Source organism: Pleuronectes platessa, chromosome 1 (assembly GCF_947347685.1).
Source record: "Pleuronectes platessa chromosome 1, fPlePla1.1, whole genome shotgun sequence".
Lineage (NCBI taxonomy): Eukaryota > Metazoa > Chordata > Actinopteri > Pleuronectiformes > Pleuronectidae > Pleuronectes > Pleuronectes platessa.
The window spans coordinates 28709857-28727072 of record NC_070626.1 but is presented as its reverse complement, the minus strand read 5'-3'; the positions used below and the strand labels follow the sequence as shown (position 1 = coordinate 28727072).

The following is a 17216-nucleotide window of genomic DNA, read 5'->3' as shown; positions in this document are numbered from 1 at the left end:
TCTCTCTCTCTGAGCTCCTTCTCGACCCTGAAACCTTATTTTTCGAGAATGTATAATGATTTTTTTTCAATTTTACTATCAACTGCTGTTTCCACGGTCAACAACGCTTTGTCAAACTCTGCCAGCATGATAAAGAAATCCCAGTATTGTGATCGAGGTCCTCACGGGTGAGAAAGTGGGACAAGGTCCAAACTACACTCGGCCTAATTGGGTCCTGCAGGGCCTCATTCAACTCGTCTGTACCTGAAGACAATTAGAAAAGCAGTGGCTCATGTAAAATATGTTTCCTATTAAATGATAACAATCCACTAAGAGTCTGATTCCCAGATGGTAGATTGAGAAGTTGGTTGTCTTCTGTCCATCTGTTGCCCTGTTGGCAAGAGACAGTTCTATTGTTTGTGCAGGAGGTTAAATGGACTTTCAATTATTTCTTTATTAATTAGAAAACAAATGTACTTGTTCCTATAGACAAATCCAAATAAATATTAATATGAATTATGCCTCCATTGTTGAATCAAATCTGATTACGCTAGAGCGATGGGGGCTACATTTAGCCCCCCCCCCCACACACCCCTCCTGTCGTCCTCCTTTGCCTCCTCTCTCATCATAGGAACCACAAGGGGGCCAATAAAACCAGTATTCTTCTTCTTACCACTTCCCCCCCACAGAGAGTCTCATTCTCCTGGGTTCCTCTCCACAGACTCTTTCCACCAAAACCAATCATCGATCCCAGTTCGACATCTCAGGTCCTCCCCTCATTTCCTCGAGCCCCATCATCCGTCATCCTCCCTTTCCAATAATGTAATTTGCATCAGTGGTCTTTGTCAGTGAGGCCACAAAGTTAAACACGTCATGTTGCCCGGAAATGTAGCAACACACCTCTTTTTTTTTTTTTTAAACGTATAAATGATTAAACCCCACAGTTCAAAGTCGATTTGACTCGTGGGCAAACACAGGATTGTGAGGAGGTGAATCCTCGGGGCAGACTTTCAGACATCTGGCCAAACACTGTCGGCCGCTGCTGCACCTTCACGTAACGGAGTGAGAACAGCGTTGACCTTGAGTGTGAAGGAAGAAAGGAAGAAAGACGGAGAGGAAGATGCTTCTGTGGTGGGAGATGTGAGGGGAAAGCCAGGGTCAGAGCAAATCTCTTAACTGGAAAGCACAAAGTACAAATCGGCCCCCTGTGGGACGGGGGATTGAAAAGATGACTGTTTGAGATTCTGGTTGGTTTAGCAGCCTGGTAAATATTAATTATTCATTATCCGTGCGGAAGAATAAGAAGATTAAATATCTCCAGAGGGTGAAGCCAGGGCAAGGAAAAAGAAAACACATTTCACCATAAATATACATCTCGTTACAGGTCTGAGTTAAACACAGGAGCCTCTGCAGCAGCAGCAGAGTCTTCTGGAACCCAGTAGGATTTGAGATCCTGACGTGCCAGCTCGTGAACAACCAGGACCATTTCATCCCATTATCCACAGGCCAAGGTGAACTGGTGACACGTGGCACGCTCCAGTCCTCCACCATGAGAAACCCTCACCCTCCCTCTCCATCCTTTCTTTGGGTTTCCTCTTGTCTGAGCCTCAGAGACCCCCGCGTCGCCCAAACTGGCGTCTCGGGGGTTAAGTTTTTTTATATAGACTTTTAGAGGGGGTGCCTTTGCCCCTTTAGGCCAGCGGGGCGCCCTGAAATTGCTCATAGAAAAGAAAAAGCGGATGTTGCTCCAAACAATGTGTCTCTAAATTGTTTTCGGGAGCCGGTAGTTAGGTCGATCAATCCATGAAATTGCTTTTGAAACGAGAAAACTGAGATTTGATATTCGCTTCTATAGAAACACCTTGGTCTTGGCGTAGATTGTTGCAGCGACACCTTTAAAAATATAGTCAACAAAAAAGCAAGTGATAAAAATTAATTGCATAATAACCACGCGCCTTACTAAACAGGTTTATCAACATCGGGTGAGAATGACCGGTACGTTATCCGACTGGTTGTTTGGGCAACGTTCTCATTTTTAAAATCATCAAAACGATTTATTGGACACGAAATAGGAACAAAGCTCCTTAAAGGAAACACATTATTCTCTTTCCCAGCTCTATAATTTTATTCTACGACTCCACTCCAGCTGCTTTGTGTGATTCACAGTTCAAAGAAAAATGCGTTATTTATCTCAAACTGCCTGTTATGCAACGTCTCCGACTGAAATGATCATCATTAGCTCCGGGCTCTTTAAGATCCCCCCCCCCCCCCCCCCCCCCCACACACACACACACACACACACACACACACTTTCTTCTTCCGGATACCTCCCAAGCTGCAGCCGAGAGTGCCTGCAAGCGCCATCTCTTATCGGTGTGGTGTAACTTTTTAGTAACACAACACAGTTCATTGAAAAAGGCAACTTCTCAAACTCAGGTCTAATCTACAGGATGAGCATCTGCAGCATCAACCATCACAGCAGGACAAACATTACAGACTTTAACACGTGTTAAACAACAGTGGATTTTCTCTTAAAATCAATTTGTTTATCAATATTCTCTCTATATGCTCATGTTACTAGTTGTATGTAAGGGGACTATCTGCCAGGAAATAGAAGGACAACGCGTCCTCACTTCCTTCGACTATTGAGGAAATGAAACCAAAATATTACAGATGTGATCAGGATTGAATGGAAGTGTTTTCATTACATGCGTTTGGAAGTTAGGAGCAGGTCTAATCCCATCATGAGGTGGTTTGACTTGTTTAACCTAGATATACTTTAGGTGTTGGAGAAGCTGGTTTCTTTTACTCCTTGTATTTGTGGCCATGTTCTTAAACCTCTCTCTCTCCCACGTTTAAAGCAGATGATTGAGGTTCAGTCTCAGAGGCAGAATGGATCCACGTGTAGTTTTTGCAGAGCATTGACTTGAGGATTCTTTTTAAAAGATCGACTGAAAACTGGAAATGAGACACAGACACAGAGTCCGATAGGAGAAGGCTATCTAGATGTCACTCTATCCAAACTCTGCTGGATTTTAAGATGAGGATGCATCCAGCTGTGAGAGAACAGTAGATACCTGTAGATAACTAAGTGGACTTATAGAGCTGATAAACTACTACATCACCAGCGGCTCTTAGCACTTCGAGGGTCACGATAATGTTATTTTTTATTGTTTAATTCCAGGTGTAACTTTTCAAATGAATGAAATTCCACACTCACCACCCAGAAGAGTGTGGTGTGGGCCAGAGCCTGGTACTGGTCGATGGTGGAGAGGACACTCAGGATCAGACAAGCCAGAACTATGAGAAACCTGGAGAGGAAAGAAAAAACAAATCAAACGTTATTAAAATAGTGATAAAGATTTTTGTTCCGTCAAAGGTTATGATTTGTTGCCGTTGGTCTAATGGTCATAATGTTTGCAGGTTTATGCAAAAACTACTTGACCAATTTTATCGAAACATGCATGTGACCTTAGGAAGAACCCATTTAGTTTTGGAGCAGATTCAATTAAGGGGCCAGATCCAGGAGGGTTGTGAATTTCTCATGGAATCGTGCAGAGATTGTAAATCTATACTTAGAGCGGGGATTTGTATCAGTGTCTGCAATTTGGTGAGGCTTGATTGAATTTAAGGGGAATGCTGGGCTTAGACACAAATGTCCAAAATCATTTACAACATATATTTAAGGATGAGATTCAGGATGTTTTTGTTTTATAATTTCTTTAACACTGCAACGTAGAACATGTTTCAGGAAAAGATAATCTTATGACCAAGAACAGACACTCACGAGAAGGAATTCAAATCGACAAATTCAGATTTATTGCAGGCACACAGCGAAAATCCACCAAATCCCAAAACAGGGAAAAAGTCAGAAAACCAGAACAAGGCAGTAAAACTTCCAGGACACAGGCAGAAACCAGAACAGGCCATGGTCACACACAGGAGGACTACATGAGGGATGAATGTCGGACATGAAGTAGTGCAACAACCTGCAGGGCAGCGGCGAACCAGCAGGAGTAATTTATACTGAGTGAGGGATTGGTGCAGAGGTCCAGGTGTGGTGAGAGCAGTGCTGGGAGCAATGGGAGGGAGTGAAGCTGGAAGAGAGGACGGGTCGTCACAGACACACACATCCTACAAAAATCAGCTGTATTTGGTTTGCTGATATTTATGATCTGAGAATATAGGTCATTTATCAGACTACTTGTTTTCTCAGTTTTATTTGATCATTTAAATCCAACAAAATGAAAATCGTCACCTATTCATCAGGCAAGTCGTGAAAACACAAATCTCCCGGCTCCACTTTTTTTTCAGCTGATGTTTATGTCAACACATCAGACGTTGATTGAAACTGAAATAACCTTCTTCTCAACCACTTTCAAAAATTAAATAAAGAACGACATGAGACTACTTGATATTTTGTTCCTGAAAAAGTATCTGAGTGAATTCAAGCAAACATTCAAGGACATATTCCTCCAGAGGAAAAAGCTGTGAACCTGTTAAACTCCAGCATATGAATGCAAAGCACATGATAAACTCTGCAAATAATAATCTAACAGGTTCGCACACACACATACACACCCACCCACACACCCACACACACACACACACACACACACACACACACACACACACACACACAATCAACAAACACAAAATCTCTCCCTCAACAATCTCCTAAGTCCCCCTCAAGGTCACATGTGTTCCCACAGCATCTGTAACTCCCCAACGTAGTTAAGAGAAACATATTTTATTGATTCCAGATGAGGCTCCGTGCTGCATTGACACAAACCTCCTTCATATGAACTTTCTAAATTTAAAATTCCATCATAATTTACATATTTGAGGAGCAACAGGAATCTCTGCACGTCTGTGTTTTTGATATTTGGCTGCTTATGCGCATGGTGAATACTTTGTAGTGATCATGTTTCACAGCTTCTCATTAAAGTCTCCTGTTTAATTTGATGGTGGTGGATGAACATGGGAGAGCAGTGCTGACGGCCATCACTCATTCTCAAACTCATAACCTTGTGCTCGTGTGCTTCAGCCGGCCGAGCCATGAATGCCCTCGTTTTTTTCTTATACCTGTTAATGCACTACAGCCGCTGCTATTAGACTTACTGTACGCTTATAGCTGCCTGCTGGTTAGCAGACTCATCTCCGAGAATGAAGCTCGACACGATGTGATGATGAAACGCTGCACACTGGTTGCGTCAAAGACACACTTTCAATTCACGCCAGGTCGAGAGATGTGTGAGCGACGAAGGACGGAAGCTCTGAATGAATTCACGTGGCACAAACAGAACACAACTCAGGTGAAAGGGTTGTGTCCTTCTTCTATAAAGTGTGACCCTGATGCCTTCTCTTATTTCTAAACCTGAGTACAGTGAGCACTTCTCATGCTGCATCATCATCGCATGAATCTACTCTATATGTTCACACACACACACTCACGGCCCTGAGAAGGGTTGTTGTGGACATTTGAGAAAAACTTTCCAAGGAGATCCTCAAAGAACTAAAAATACATATAAGCCTATTCAACGTTGTTTGCTTCTTCTTTATGAAAGAAAAAAAGCTCAATAAAATATGAACCGGAGGAATACGGAGGCAAGAACCTGGATTTTGACATGTATTTCAGGCTTGTTTTTGTAAATAGGGCGCGGTATTGTTTTTGGAATTCAAAGAGATGCAGTTGGAAACGCAGCCAGACTCAAACCAGCATCCAGGTTCAAATTAGGGACACTGCAAATTACACATTCACATCTTAAAACCTGTGACCGGGGACGCAGCCACGCGAGCGGCTCACTGAGGCTCAGGTGCTCAGGCTCGGTGGAGCTTTGACGTAAATGCTAACATTGGTGCTAACATGCTGACGCGTTAATGTTTTACATGTTTACAGTCTCAGTTAACAGGTTGTTGGTATGTTGACATTTTTCTAATTAGCACCGAACACAAAGAACAACAGAGGCTGATGGTAAAATCACTGCTTATCTAGAGAATAAAGAATAAGCACGAATATCTAAAACCACAGACGATAGCAAACAATGGTTGATTTCCCCAAAGTGAAGCCAGAACACCGTCTCCTCCATGTTAAGGGATGGGACAAGAACTACTAAAAAGTAAAAGTACATGTCGACAAAAAGTAGTAGTTATCACACTGATGTAAGTTCAGATTTCTGATAAGTCTGGTTTTGATATTTGATGCTATAAGCTGAGATTGACTAGTGATTGGCCTGTGACGCAGACGACAAATGATGTCACCAAGACGGCCCCGCCCATATCCAGGATAATTTGGCTTCAGGAAGTGGAGACGTGACCTCAATCTACTTTTACAGTCCCTGATCTGAACCAAATTTCATGTTGATCCAGGGGAACTGTGACATTGAAGAAACCCAGGATGGAAGTGACATATCTCTTCCTGCCTCCTCCATGTTAAGGGATGGGACAAGCACCACTTTCAAAAGTAGAAGTACATGTCAACAAAAAGTAGTTGTTATCACACTGATGTATGTTCAGATTTCTGATAAGTCTGGTTTTGATATTTGATGCTATATACTGAGATTGACTAGTGATTGGCCTGTGATGCAGACGCCAAATGATGTCACCAAGACGGCCCCGCCCATATCCAGGATAATTTGGCTTCAGAAAGTGGAGACGTGACCTCAATCTACTTTTACAGTCCCTGATCTGAACCAAATTTCATGTTGATCCGGTGGAACTGTGACATTGAAGAAACCCAGTAGGGAAGAGACATATCTCTTCCTGCCTCCTCCATGTTAAGGGATGGGACAATAACTACTAAAAGTAAAAGTACATGTTTACAAAAAGTAGTAGTTATCACACTGATGTAAGTTCAGGTGCTCAGGTTTCTGATAACTTTGGAAGTTGATATTTGATGCTATAAACTGAGATTGACTAGTGATTGGCCTGTGAAGCAGACACCAAATGATGTCACCAAGACGGCCCCGCCCATATCCAGGATAATTTGGCTTCAGGAAGTGGAGACTTGACCTCGATCTACTTTTACAGTCCCTGATCTGAACCAAATTTCATGTTGATCCGGTGGAACTGTGACATTGAAGAAACCCAGTAGAGAAGAGACCTATCTCGACCTGTGCTGGTGGAAGCGTTTTGCTCCACAATCGTCTCGCTGATATCGTTTCAAACTGTTTTGCAGACACAACTAAACAAGCGCCGTCTCGTGCCCATATGAGCCGACTCGATGGAAACTATGTGCACGGGGAGTTCTGGTTTCCAGTCTGTGTTTGCACCACGGACGCCCTTATCACCACACGCTGCAGCTCCAGTTTATTGAAGACTAGCCAGGAATCCAAATACCCCCTTTTAAACTAACACACACACACACACACACACGCGGACTAGAACGTGCACGACACACGTCAACACAGATAAAGCAGCGAGGTAGAGACCCTCTCAGAGAAGACGGGCTGGTGTGCAGCGAAGCTAACAAAGCAGCTGGTCCTGTCTGAGAGAACAGAACAAGTCGACAACACAGCGCTGCACTAATGACTCTGTAGTTGTGTTCTCCTGCAAAACGACATCACAACCAAGTAAGCACCCATTTGTCTGTTGAGCGGAGCACAGCGGGTCACAGGTGAGGACGCTTCCTAAAATCTCCTGCTCAAATGGGACACAAGCGGCTTGAGAGAGGATCAAAGGAAAACGGGAACAAACATCAAACTTCCCACACGCCACGCTAACGCTTGTAATTTGTCAGTGATGCTCTGCTTAAATTATTTCAGAGCATTCTAGACGCCAATAAAACACGGAGTCAGTTTGCTGAGCGCACGCTTCTGCTTCACGTTTAATCCATCTGAGACTATCTGGCTCGTCAGTGGCTCCCTCGTAATTCACCCCCCCGCTTCACTTTCCAGGGGCCTATAGATAACAGCGGCCCTGTGTCACTGTCTGGCACCGGTCGGGGCTCGGTGAGGCAACAGACAAAATAATAACACATTGGCTCGGGCTACATAGGCACCACTGAACTCCAAACAGAAAGCTCAAAGCGTCGCTCCTATCTATTATTGATGGAGCCGCTCACTCGCAGTGTGTTGTGCAGCGAGTGGAAAGACAAAGCCGAGCCCGGGATGAGAGTGAGCGGTGACACCATCAGATCTCCTGTGTGGGACCACCAGCGTCCTTTATTCTGATCAGGGGCTTAATGTGCTGTCAGGTGATGAAAGACAGGGGAAGACACGAGGAGATGAATTCGGCGATGGAAGATAAAACAAAAGGCCGGAGCCCCCCCCCCTTCTGTTTGAGACTCGGACACACGGCCTGAGCCAGAACCGTGGTGCACGCAGGGTTAATAGCGCAGAGATAAAAGGAGGTAAACAGCGAGTGACCTTGTCTCTCTGCTCCGGTAGGAACCTCCGCTCCTGTGCTTTTTTGCAAAACAGACTCAAATGAAATATGTTTGAAGCGAGGCAGGAGTGTGGAAGACGGGAAAAAAAAGATAAAAGCGCAGATTTATTCCCCCCCCCCCCACCACACTTTGTAAAATATAGGATAGAGCACAAACAGCTCGAGTCGGAGATGTTGCTCAAATTGAAAAAGAATAACCAGGTGTGAACTCTTACCCCTGCTTCTTAAATCATTAGAATTATGTCGGTCTTTACTTCCTGCAGCTTGATACTGTTTGACATAACATGGGCTCTGAGAAGCACCATCCGATTCGGGGGGGGGTTTTCTCTTAACCTTCCCGGTCGACTCGTCTGCAGCCAGCAGGTGGGAGGCAGCCATGCTGTTCCACACTAAAAATTGTGCGTTTACTGCTAAGCTGCAGCCCCGTGCAGACTCACAACAAGCGAGTGGTGCTAAGCCAGCAAACAATAACAAACATGGAGAAATGCTCTTTCATTCCAAAGTGCTAATCAAGAGAGCGTGGGGGATTGCTTTATTAATTGTACAAAGCCTTGTTCTTTTATTCAGGGAAATTAACCATTGCTGCCATTTTACAATAATTAAACAAACTTGGGAAGTCTCTGTATCACCACACACACACACACACACACAGAAACACACACAAGCTGACACACATAGGCATGTGCAAATACACTCACACACAAGGGTACCTCTGATAAGACTCTGACGTTGGAGCTCTGGGTCAGTGATAAGGCCGAGCTTGTCCCTAACTGATTCTCTCCCACTCAAACAAAGCAAAGTACTGAACTGACCCCGAGGAACCAGAGGCACCATTAGAGACATCATGGTAACGTGCTCTCCCGACAAACACCCGCTAGTATGGAGAGTTTTGTGAGACACAGTAGAAATTTAAGCAAACCTAATGAAATTTAACTAAACTATAACTCTGGAGTGAATGAACACAGCGCCGGGCGTTTGTTCTGTAAAGTTTCTGATTGGATTTCAGTGTCGAGCTTCCTGTCGTCTTTTGTCGGTAAAGATTACGATCACATAAAAACTTCAGTCCTGTGAATATTAGCTCTGTCTCCCATTCACGTGAAGCCCTCACACACAACAGACACATTGGAGGACGGCTCTGTCTTAGTGGAAGCAATTTCCTGGCTGGTTTTTCGGCCGACTTGATGTCTGAAGATCCGCTTTGTTTGACTTTCACCATTTGCATGTGCTCGCTCAGCCGTGGGTAACAGGGTTTTCGAGCATGGATCTTTGTGTTTCTTCAAACCATCACAGATGAAAGTGACAAACTGAAGGATTTGTTTATGAAAACAGTTTTTACAAAGGATCGCCATCATACATGTCAACGAAAGGGACGTTTGACCCCGACGCTGGACGACTGGTTCGGTGGTCTTTCAAGCTATCGTGTGGATTTCCTCCTCGGTGAACTTTGACCCACAATATTTGGTTCACATTTGTGTGTTTGTGTGTGTGTGATCGGGCCCTGACGTCGCCCCATTCACAGTGACGGCCCAGTCACACAAACACAAATGTGTCAGTGGCGGACCTTCACCTTCCGCTCACGTCCAACCTGAGTTCAACTTCGGTGAACTTTGACCTACGTGGCTTATTTTGAATATGTACGTTTGTGTTGACGTTTCTTTAACTTTCTTAAAATCAGTATCTAGAGAAGAAAAAGTGTCTCATCTTGCTGGTTGGTAAATATAACATTCAAAAATATTGATGCCTAAACAGAAACTGGGATCGAAGCAGCCACTCACTGCCCTGCTACTGTGTATGGTTCAGTTATACTAATGTATGTGAGTTGCCCTGTGTTGCCTCACGCTCCCTTCGAGTCCCAGAGACTCTAACCTGCTCCGACAGCCGGCGCTTCCCCCTGTGTCCCCCCCCGACACGGCGGGGTCACCGGGTGGCAGCTACCTCCTCCACAGCACACGCTCACTGCCAAGTTTAGCTGCCTGCTATCAGTGGCAGCAAGTGGGGACAGGGGGTGAGCTGGGAGATCACATCCCACATTCCTGACCAGTCTGGATCCACTGGTCTCTCAGCTGGACGCCGAAAAGCCTCATGGGTTCCTCTCTACGGAACTGGTGCTTCATCAGATAACACACTATTTTATTTAGGTTTGATTTCCCTTCAGCAGCAGGTAGCCTCACCCGCCTGTCACACTGTCAGGAAGGAGAAGTATTCTTAAACCCTCCCTGTCAGGTTGGATTAGTTTAAAAGTTCTGTTGCTACAGTCCTCGCTGAGCTCAGAACACAGACCTGCTCCGGGACTTTAATTGCTCGGTGATAAAAGATCCTTTCGTGCTCCAACTTTCTTTGTCTCAGATTCTGTCTGTGATGGATTATATGTCATTTTTTTTTAATAATCTGCTGTGACTGGACTCAAATATCCCTATAATACTCGTGGAGGGACACCCAGCTGTGCAGCGGTATCTGTGCAGCATCTGTCTCAAATTCACAGGATTAGCGGTTCTTTGGAGGGAGCGCTTCAAGGCTCTACATGCGCAATTAACTCCCTGTTTAATTAGGATCTTAGAGTTGCAATTATATCCTTTAATGCCCCATGGATCAGGATGATTATGAAAATGAAAACACTCACACACTGAAGTGGTACACGAAGCATTTCCAGCCAGACGGCCTTTCCAGAAAGTTGTACACTCGTCCCTGGATGTAGGCGCGGGTGACGGGCGGTCGGATCCCGGTGCTGTACACCGACATCCGCATAGACATCCGAGGGTGGGAGTGGTAGGGGTGCAGGTGGATGGGGGGTGCCTCACTGGGGGTGTTATCGTCCCCTGGCATTTTGAATCGAAACGTGCCCTCGCCCGCCAGTGTCCCCGGCTCGTTAAACGTGGTCTCCAGCAGCTCCAGGTCCGGTGGTCTGGTCCCACGTGCCAGCGCAGAAGACCTCCGTGCGTTCCCCGGACAGGGGGCGGGATCCGACATGATGACCTCCCGCTCCTGTCCTGTCGGTGGCTCAACTTTTTCTCAGTTATTTTTCGCGGTGACTGACTTACACGTCCATGTGCGCTCATGTGCGCTTCCCTTCTGTTGCGCACCAGGGCGCGTAAAACCACAACATAGGGCGTGTTATTACTGCTCTAGATCTCCAGGATGGTGTTTCTTTAATTTCACTTTACTGCTCTCCGGGCTGCTGAGGATGTGGCGAGTCTCAGTCCTGACTGGATGTCCCCTGCGTCCGTCAGAGCACTTATCAGGTTGGAGAGCTGTGGGCGCTGCGTCTGTCAGCCGCCAGCTGCTCACACGTCTCACTGTCTTCAGACCTGAGATCTGCTCCTGAGCCTCATCCAAGAATCAGATCTGCGTGTAGATAAAACACACACCTTTGACTTTTCCACTTAATTATTAATAATCACACAACATAATTGTAAACATGTAAACACAACTGAAGTTTTCAATATACACTATACTACACTAAACTATGCTAGTATATTACAGCACAAAGTATTTAAGTGTTTCATTTACTCTTAATGAATTAATAGTATCTTATAGTATAGTAGTATCGTATTCTAGAGTGCAGTAAAGTACAGTATCCAGTAGAGTATTGTATCATATTGTATCTTATAGTACCATGTCATATCGTTAGTATAGTATCGTATATGGTACATTATCGAATTTTCCTATAGTAAAGTATAGCACCGTAAAGTACAGTACAGCACAGTATAGTATCTTATAGTATTGTACAGTATAGTATCATCGATACCATGTCATATCATATATTATAGTATTGCATAAGATAGTACAGTATTGCAGTATGCAGCTTTTTAAGGTTATCATCTTCAGTTATATAATTATGCTCATTAAAGCTCTGTAATTATATGTGTTAACAGGTTTGTATGTGGTTGAAATGAAAGGTTTGGGCTTTAAAGTGAAATTTGTATATATGAGAAATACTTGCAGTGTATATTATATAGGTATATTATTACTCTTCTATTGTGAGAGAAACATTCTCATTAGTAGATTTACTGTTTTCACCATCTTGGCCTCGGTGCAGTACATCTGAACACACATGCACACAAACCTCCTTTTTATACGGAAACACGTGCATAATTAGCCATGTATTTTGAACATATCTTTAATTTTTAATTGTTGCATTGTTGTGCATGCATCCATTTATTATTCAAAAAAGATTATTATCTCCAGAACATGTGCTCATTGGCTGAATTCGTTGGCGCAGAAGTAAATGGCCTCCTTTTGAATGAGATGAGATTCAGATGTTAGTCTCTGGTTAGCACCGCACAGTGAGTAGGTTGAATCCTGGTTTACCTGAGGTCTGTATTTGTGGAGTTTGCATGTTCTTCACGTGTCTGCGTGCGTCTGCTTCCTCCCACGGTCCAAACACATTCAGTTACAGTTCAATTCTGCTATTTCCCTCCTCTGAACTGTTCAGAACATTAAAAACCTCTGACTAAGTGATGAAATATAGATCATATGCCATTATTACATACCAGAGCAAAAGTCAAAAAAGATATTACAGCTTGAAATTTCCATAAAACCGTTCCCTGACTTACGGGTGATTAATTATAGTTTGAAAGTAACGTCACCAGCCCTGGAGTTAGTCTAATCTAAAGAAACTCTGGGGACACATGGAGCTTAGTTTGACAAGGTTACCCTGAGGATTCTTTTTCTTTTTTTTTCCTGCGCTGACCTTGGCCGAGCTTGTGCAAGGAGCAGGAAACAAGTTCACTGCAGCAGGTTTTATAAGGAGTCAAGTAGCGACCATGTGATGACAGGATCTGTTGCCAGGTAGATATTAAACAGGACTCTAACCGGCTCGGGCTGTTACCACCAGGACGCGCAGAGGTCACGAAGGTCAGACATGCTGCTATTTGACAGTGTGAAGGAAATGAAGTAATGTGGATGTTTGGAGTTGATCTGAATCTCAGATTGGTTTTATGAAACAAATGTACAAGAAGCAAAGGTTGACCGTGGACTCAGGTGTTTCACATCTGCTATTCTGGTTTTAGACGAAAATAAAAGTTGTGATCAGGCCTTAGGTTTTCTATGGTAGCAAACTGAACACGTTTGGGGTTAAACAAAACAAGGCGGAAAATATCAAGTTTCTCCAGCACCAAAACCTTTTGTGGTCAAAGAAAAGCTTTCTGAAATGCATTTTTCAGTTGAATTCTTTTATTTGTGTCAAGAAACATTAAATAAATCCATTTATCTCACAATCAAAATCATAAAACTTGCAGCCGCATGGTTTCCTGAGGACACTCATGTCATTTCACCTGCACTACTTTCTGGTATGTTATTTCCCAAAAGATCCATTGATTAAATAGTTAATGTGTCAGGCAGCGGAGCACAAAACTCCACCAAGGCCCAACAGTCCCCTTAGATTCAATCAAGCCACAGCAAATAACACAGCCATAGATATTACTCCCCTTAATTATCTCCTGGGAAAGTTGTGAAAATGTTAAAAGACACAAGAGACTGGACCCGGACCTGCACCAAGTTTCGTGGCAAGCCATTCTGTGATTCCTGAGTAATCCTGCTGAGACGCAAACCAACACAGAGACAGGAGTGAAAAGAACACATCCTGATTGTCAGGGATAATTACAGATAATGAAAATAACAGTTGATTGCAGCCCCCTTTAATGTCACACACATTGATCTCATATCTCTGAGAGCTCATCACTATGAAGGACTGGACCGGAGTCTGAATCCACTATGGTTTATTGATGTTACCCAGAAGATGATTTGTTATTCATCTTCAATGTACCTCTTTATTACTCCAGACAGCTATTATAAGTCTGTTGACAATTCTATACTCTGCAACATTCATGCTGCATCATCCTTTCTACTTTCTCCTCCCACCAGCGATTGTTGCTCTGCATTTTAAACCACATGCAAACGAGCAGCTTCGCCCGAACGACTGCGCCCTGGCAGGATGAAGCAGCCACCTACTGAAGTGGACACCAGGGGGCAGTCAGAAAGCTATGGGCCTCTGGTGTCAACTGTTGCAATAAGGAAGAGGAAAAGCACCCCCCCACCAGGGCACATGAAGCAGGAGCTTTTATTAACCATTATTTACCTCGGCTGATCCAGATGAGATTAAGAGAGTCTCTTTTTTTTCTGTCTGAGCCTCAGCTGACACAGCAGCAACTCATGATTTAGTTTGAACGGTGCAGAAAAAAACAAACTGAACAAAATCAACAACATCCCATTTTAATTAATTGATTAAAATGGAAGTAGCAGTGTGCACGGAAAGAAAGCATTACAGGAGTAATGTTAACGGTTAAGCACATTCATCTTCATAAATCACAGCTTTGAGCCCGGAGGCTGTTTCATCAGGCGGAAGCGTCTCTGCAGGCGACGCCCACAGACAGCCGTCCCAAACAGGCTCTGTCCACACGATCAGGCCAGTCTGTAGAAATCAGTCTCCCATGTTTAAGAGTAGCATAAAGATATTTAAGGGAAGGAGAGCTGTCCCGCGACGGCCTTTCCTACATGAGTGTCTGAGCCGGTTCATGTAAAGACTCTGCTAATCAAAGCTCGGAGTTTAATGTGCGAGGATGGGCTTCTCTGCATCCTGTGGTGTAACTCAATTAATAATGATGAAGAGTCTCCGGGGGGGTGCGTCACCGAGTCGATGCTGGTGTGCGTTTTATTCACTGTGGCCCAGTTCAGCGGCTGCAAATCCTTTGAAACATGTGTTTTTTGACCAAGTATGACAAGGCTGTCCTCTTCCAAACAGGTTTCTGTGAATGCAGGCGAGTGAAAAGAGTCCCCGGCTTTCACCTGCATCTGAAGGACGGAGGCTTCTCATGCAACCCTCAGTCCATGTGCAGCACTTGAAGGCAGAACAAACAGTCAACGGTCATGAAGCTCTCATCTCGAGGTGACAAGAACATAGTTGGTGAACAACCTTGGCTTGATTCAAATGATCAACACGGGAAAAATACACCTGTTTCCTGTTATTTGTGTTTCTTTTACGATTTGCAGCCAATCGCTTGGAATCAAAACAGTTGTTTTTGTTTGATCAAGGTGGAAATTCAGTGACGGCCGTGCTCACCGAAGTGATTTCTTGTGAATTTCAATGTGTGTGAATGATGTTTGATGGGAAAAGTGCTGCCTATAGAAGCCCCGTAGGAATGGATCGGTGTGACTTGTGCTGTGAAGCAGCTGGAGCGTCCATTAAGAGTAAGAAAAGCACGATATAAACTAGAGTCCATTCATGCATTTCAGTCCCAAACGGCTGCACAGATGCAATTATCATAAAATCTTCTTACCGGACCCGTTCAGTCGCTGGAGGTACCAGGTGGTTAAAGGAAAAATGTGAGCACAACAAGAGGAGAAAAGGTGGTGATACAAACAAGGGGGAAGTTGTGTGTAGTGTAGGGAACCAGTCGTCTGGCTCCTGACACTGGTGGTGGTTGATGGGATGGAGAGATGCTGAAGATCTTAACGAGATGATAAGTGGACTCAGCTGGAATCCACCAGGGCTGCATTCGAATAGTCCATTGTGTTTTTTCAGAAGTATTTATATTTATTTTATTATATAGTATTTAAGCGTTGGCCTCAATCCCCTGATTTTGTATTTCCTTTCTCCACCCATGTGAGGTTTTCTTATAATCCTCAGATTATTGTCTCATTTCAACCTTTCAGTCGTGTTTGTCTCATTATTATTTTCACTCAAATCCATTTTGTTTTTCCATTTCTGTGAGTATGTGATGTTTTCCTCAGTGTGAACTAAAACCATCTACTCTCTGGATGTGTCATCCTGTTTTGGAAACTTCACTCGGCTCACAGCCTTCAGCACAGAGCACCATTCAGACTGTGTATCTTCTATTATGAATAAAGTTGGTTTAAAAACAAACGCTGAGGGTAAGTGAAGGTTTCCTCTGCATCGTGGTTCTCCTTTCCTTTCCTAGCTCCTAACTCCTCATGGCCTCTCCCTCACATATCTTCGTGACCTTATGATGTTTTCCACTGGGATCGTAACTGGGAGGGTGACTGGGAGAGGAGATTATTAGGATTTTTTTCGAACGTTTCCCCAGGGCTCTGGATTTAAAGACTGGAGGTTATTGGGCAGGAGGAGGAGGGGCTCATCAAATCACTGAAATGACAGCTGACAGTGAGATTTAAAGGACTTGATTGGCTGAGAGATCCTGGCACAATCGGATTTGATACTCCCAGTCATCTGATTCAATAAGGGAGAGAATTTGAAATGAAAGGGTCATAAAGAAACTCTTGTTTTAAGAGAAGTAATTGACCAATCAGATGTTTGTAGGCCACGGAAAAGCATGTGAGGTCATTTTAAGACAAAGATTTTAAATTGATAAAGTTCTTCCAACTATGTGATTTGTTGTATCACGGAGCGTTACCCTCAAACCACAGGATCCCCTTCCCACAGGAAATGAGCGAACAAGAACACGATGCTGTGCTGAATGAACAAGTGGAAAAACACACTGAATATTTACCATTGCTGCCAATTAACATCTCAACTTGACACATTACACCTCATCACCGCGATTTACAGAAGATACTTCGAGGAGCAGATTCAACAAAGGGCTGTTAATTACACCTCAGTCACTTTAAAGTCTTTATCCGTCCCGACTTTACGGTGGAGCAGGTTCACTAAAGATTATTTTCACTCCGGTTGTAATTCACCTTTAAGATTCTCCGCTGGCGTGAAATGGGACGAGTTGGGAGGAGATGGGAATAAAGATAAATCTCTGTTCTGATGCATTTTGTCTTCAGTGAAGTATTTATTTGGAAAATTGGTAAGGATACGTGAGTGGAATACAATTACTTCACATTATCTTATAATTAATCAACCTCTTTACTGATATATCGCATGTATTTGT

General features: G+C 43.8%; 1 protein-coding gene across 2 annotated transcripts in view; it reads right to left on the bottom strand.

Moving 5' to 3' along the window:
• kcnq1.1 (potassium voltage-gated channel, KQT-like subfamily, member 1.1) overlaps positions 1–11629 on the bottom strand; it is a 34724-nt gene extending 23095 nt beyond the window's left edge. Inside the window, exons 1-2 of one of the 2 annotated variants that reach the window (XM_053426004.1) lie at positions 10985–11629; positions 3200–3290 (exon numbers count right to left, since the gene is read on the bottom strand). In XM_053426004.1, coding sequence (XP_053281979.1) covers positions 3200–3290; positions 10985–11331 — 438 coding nt within the window. In that variant the 5' untranslated portion in view covers positions 11332–11629. Of the gene's footprint in view, positions 1–652; positions 2229–3199; positions 3291–10984 lie in introns of those variants that run through there. The other variant, XM_053426005.1, reaches the window with a different exon arrangement.
• Between the last annotated feature and the right edge of the window lie 5587 nt (positions 11630–17216).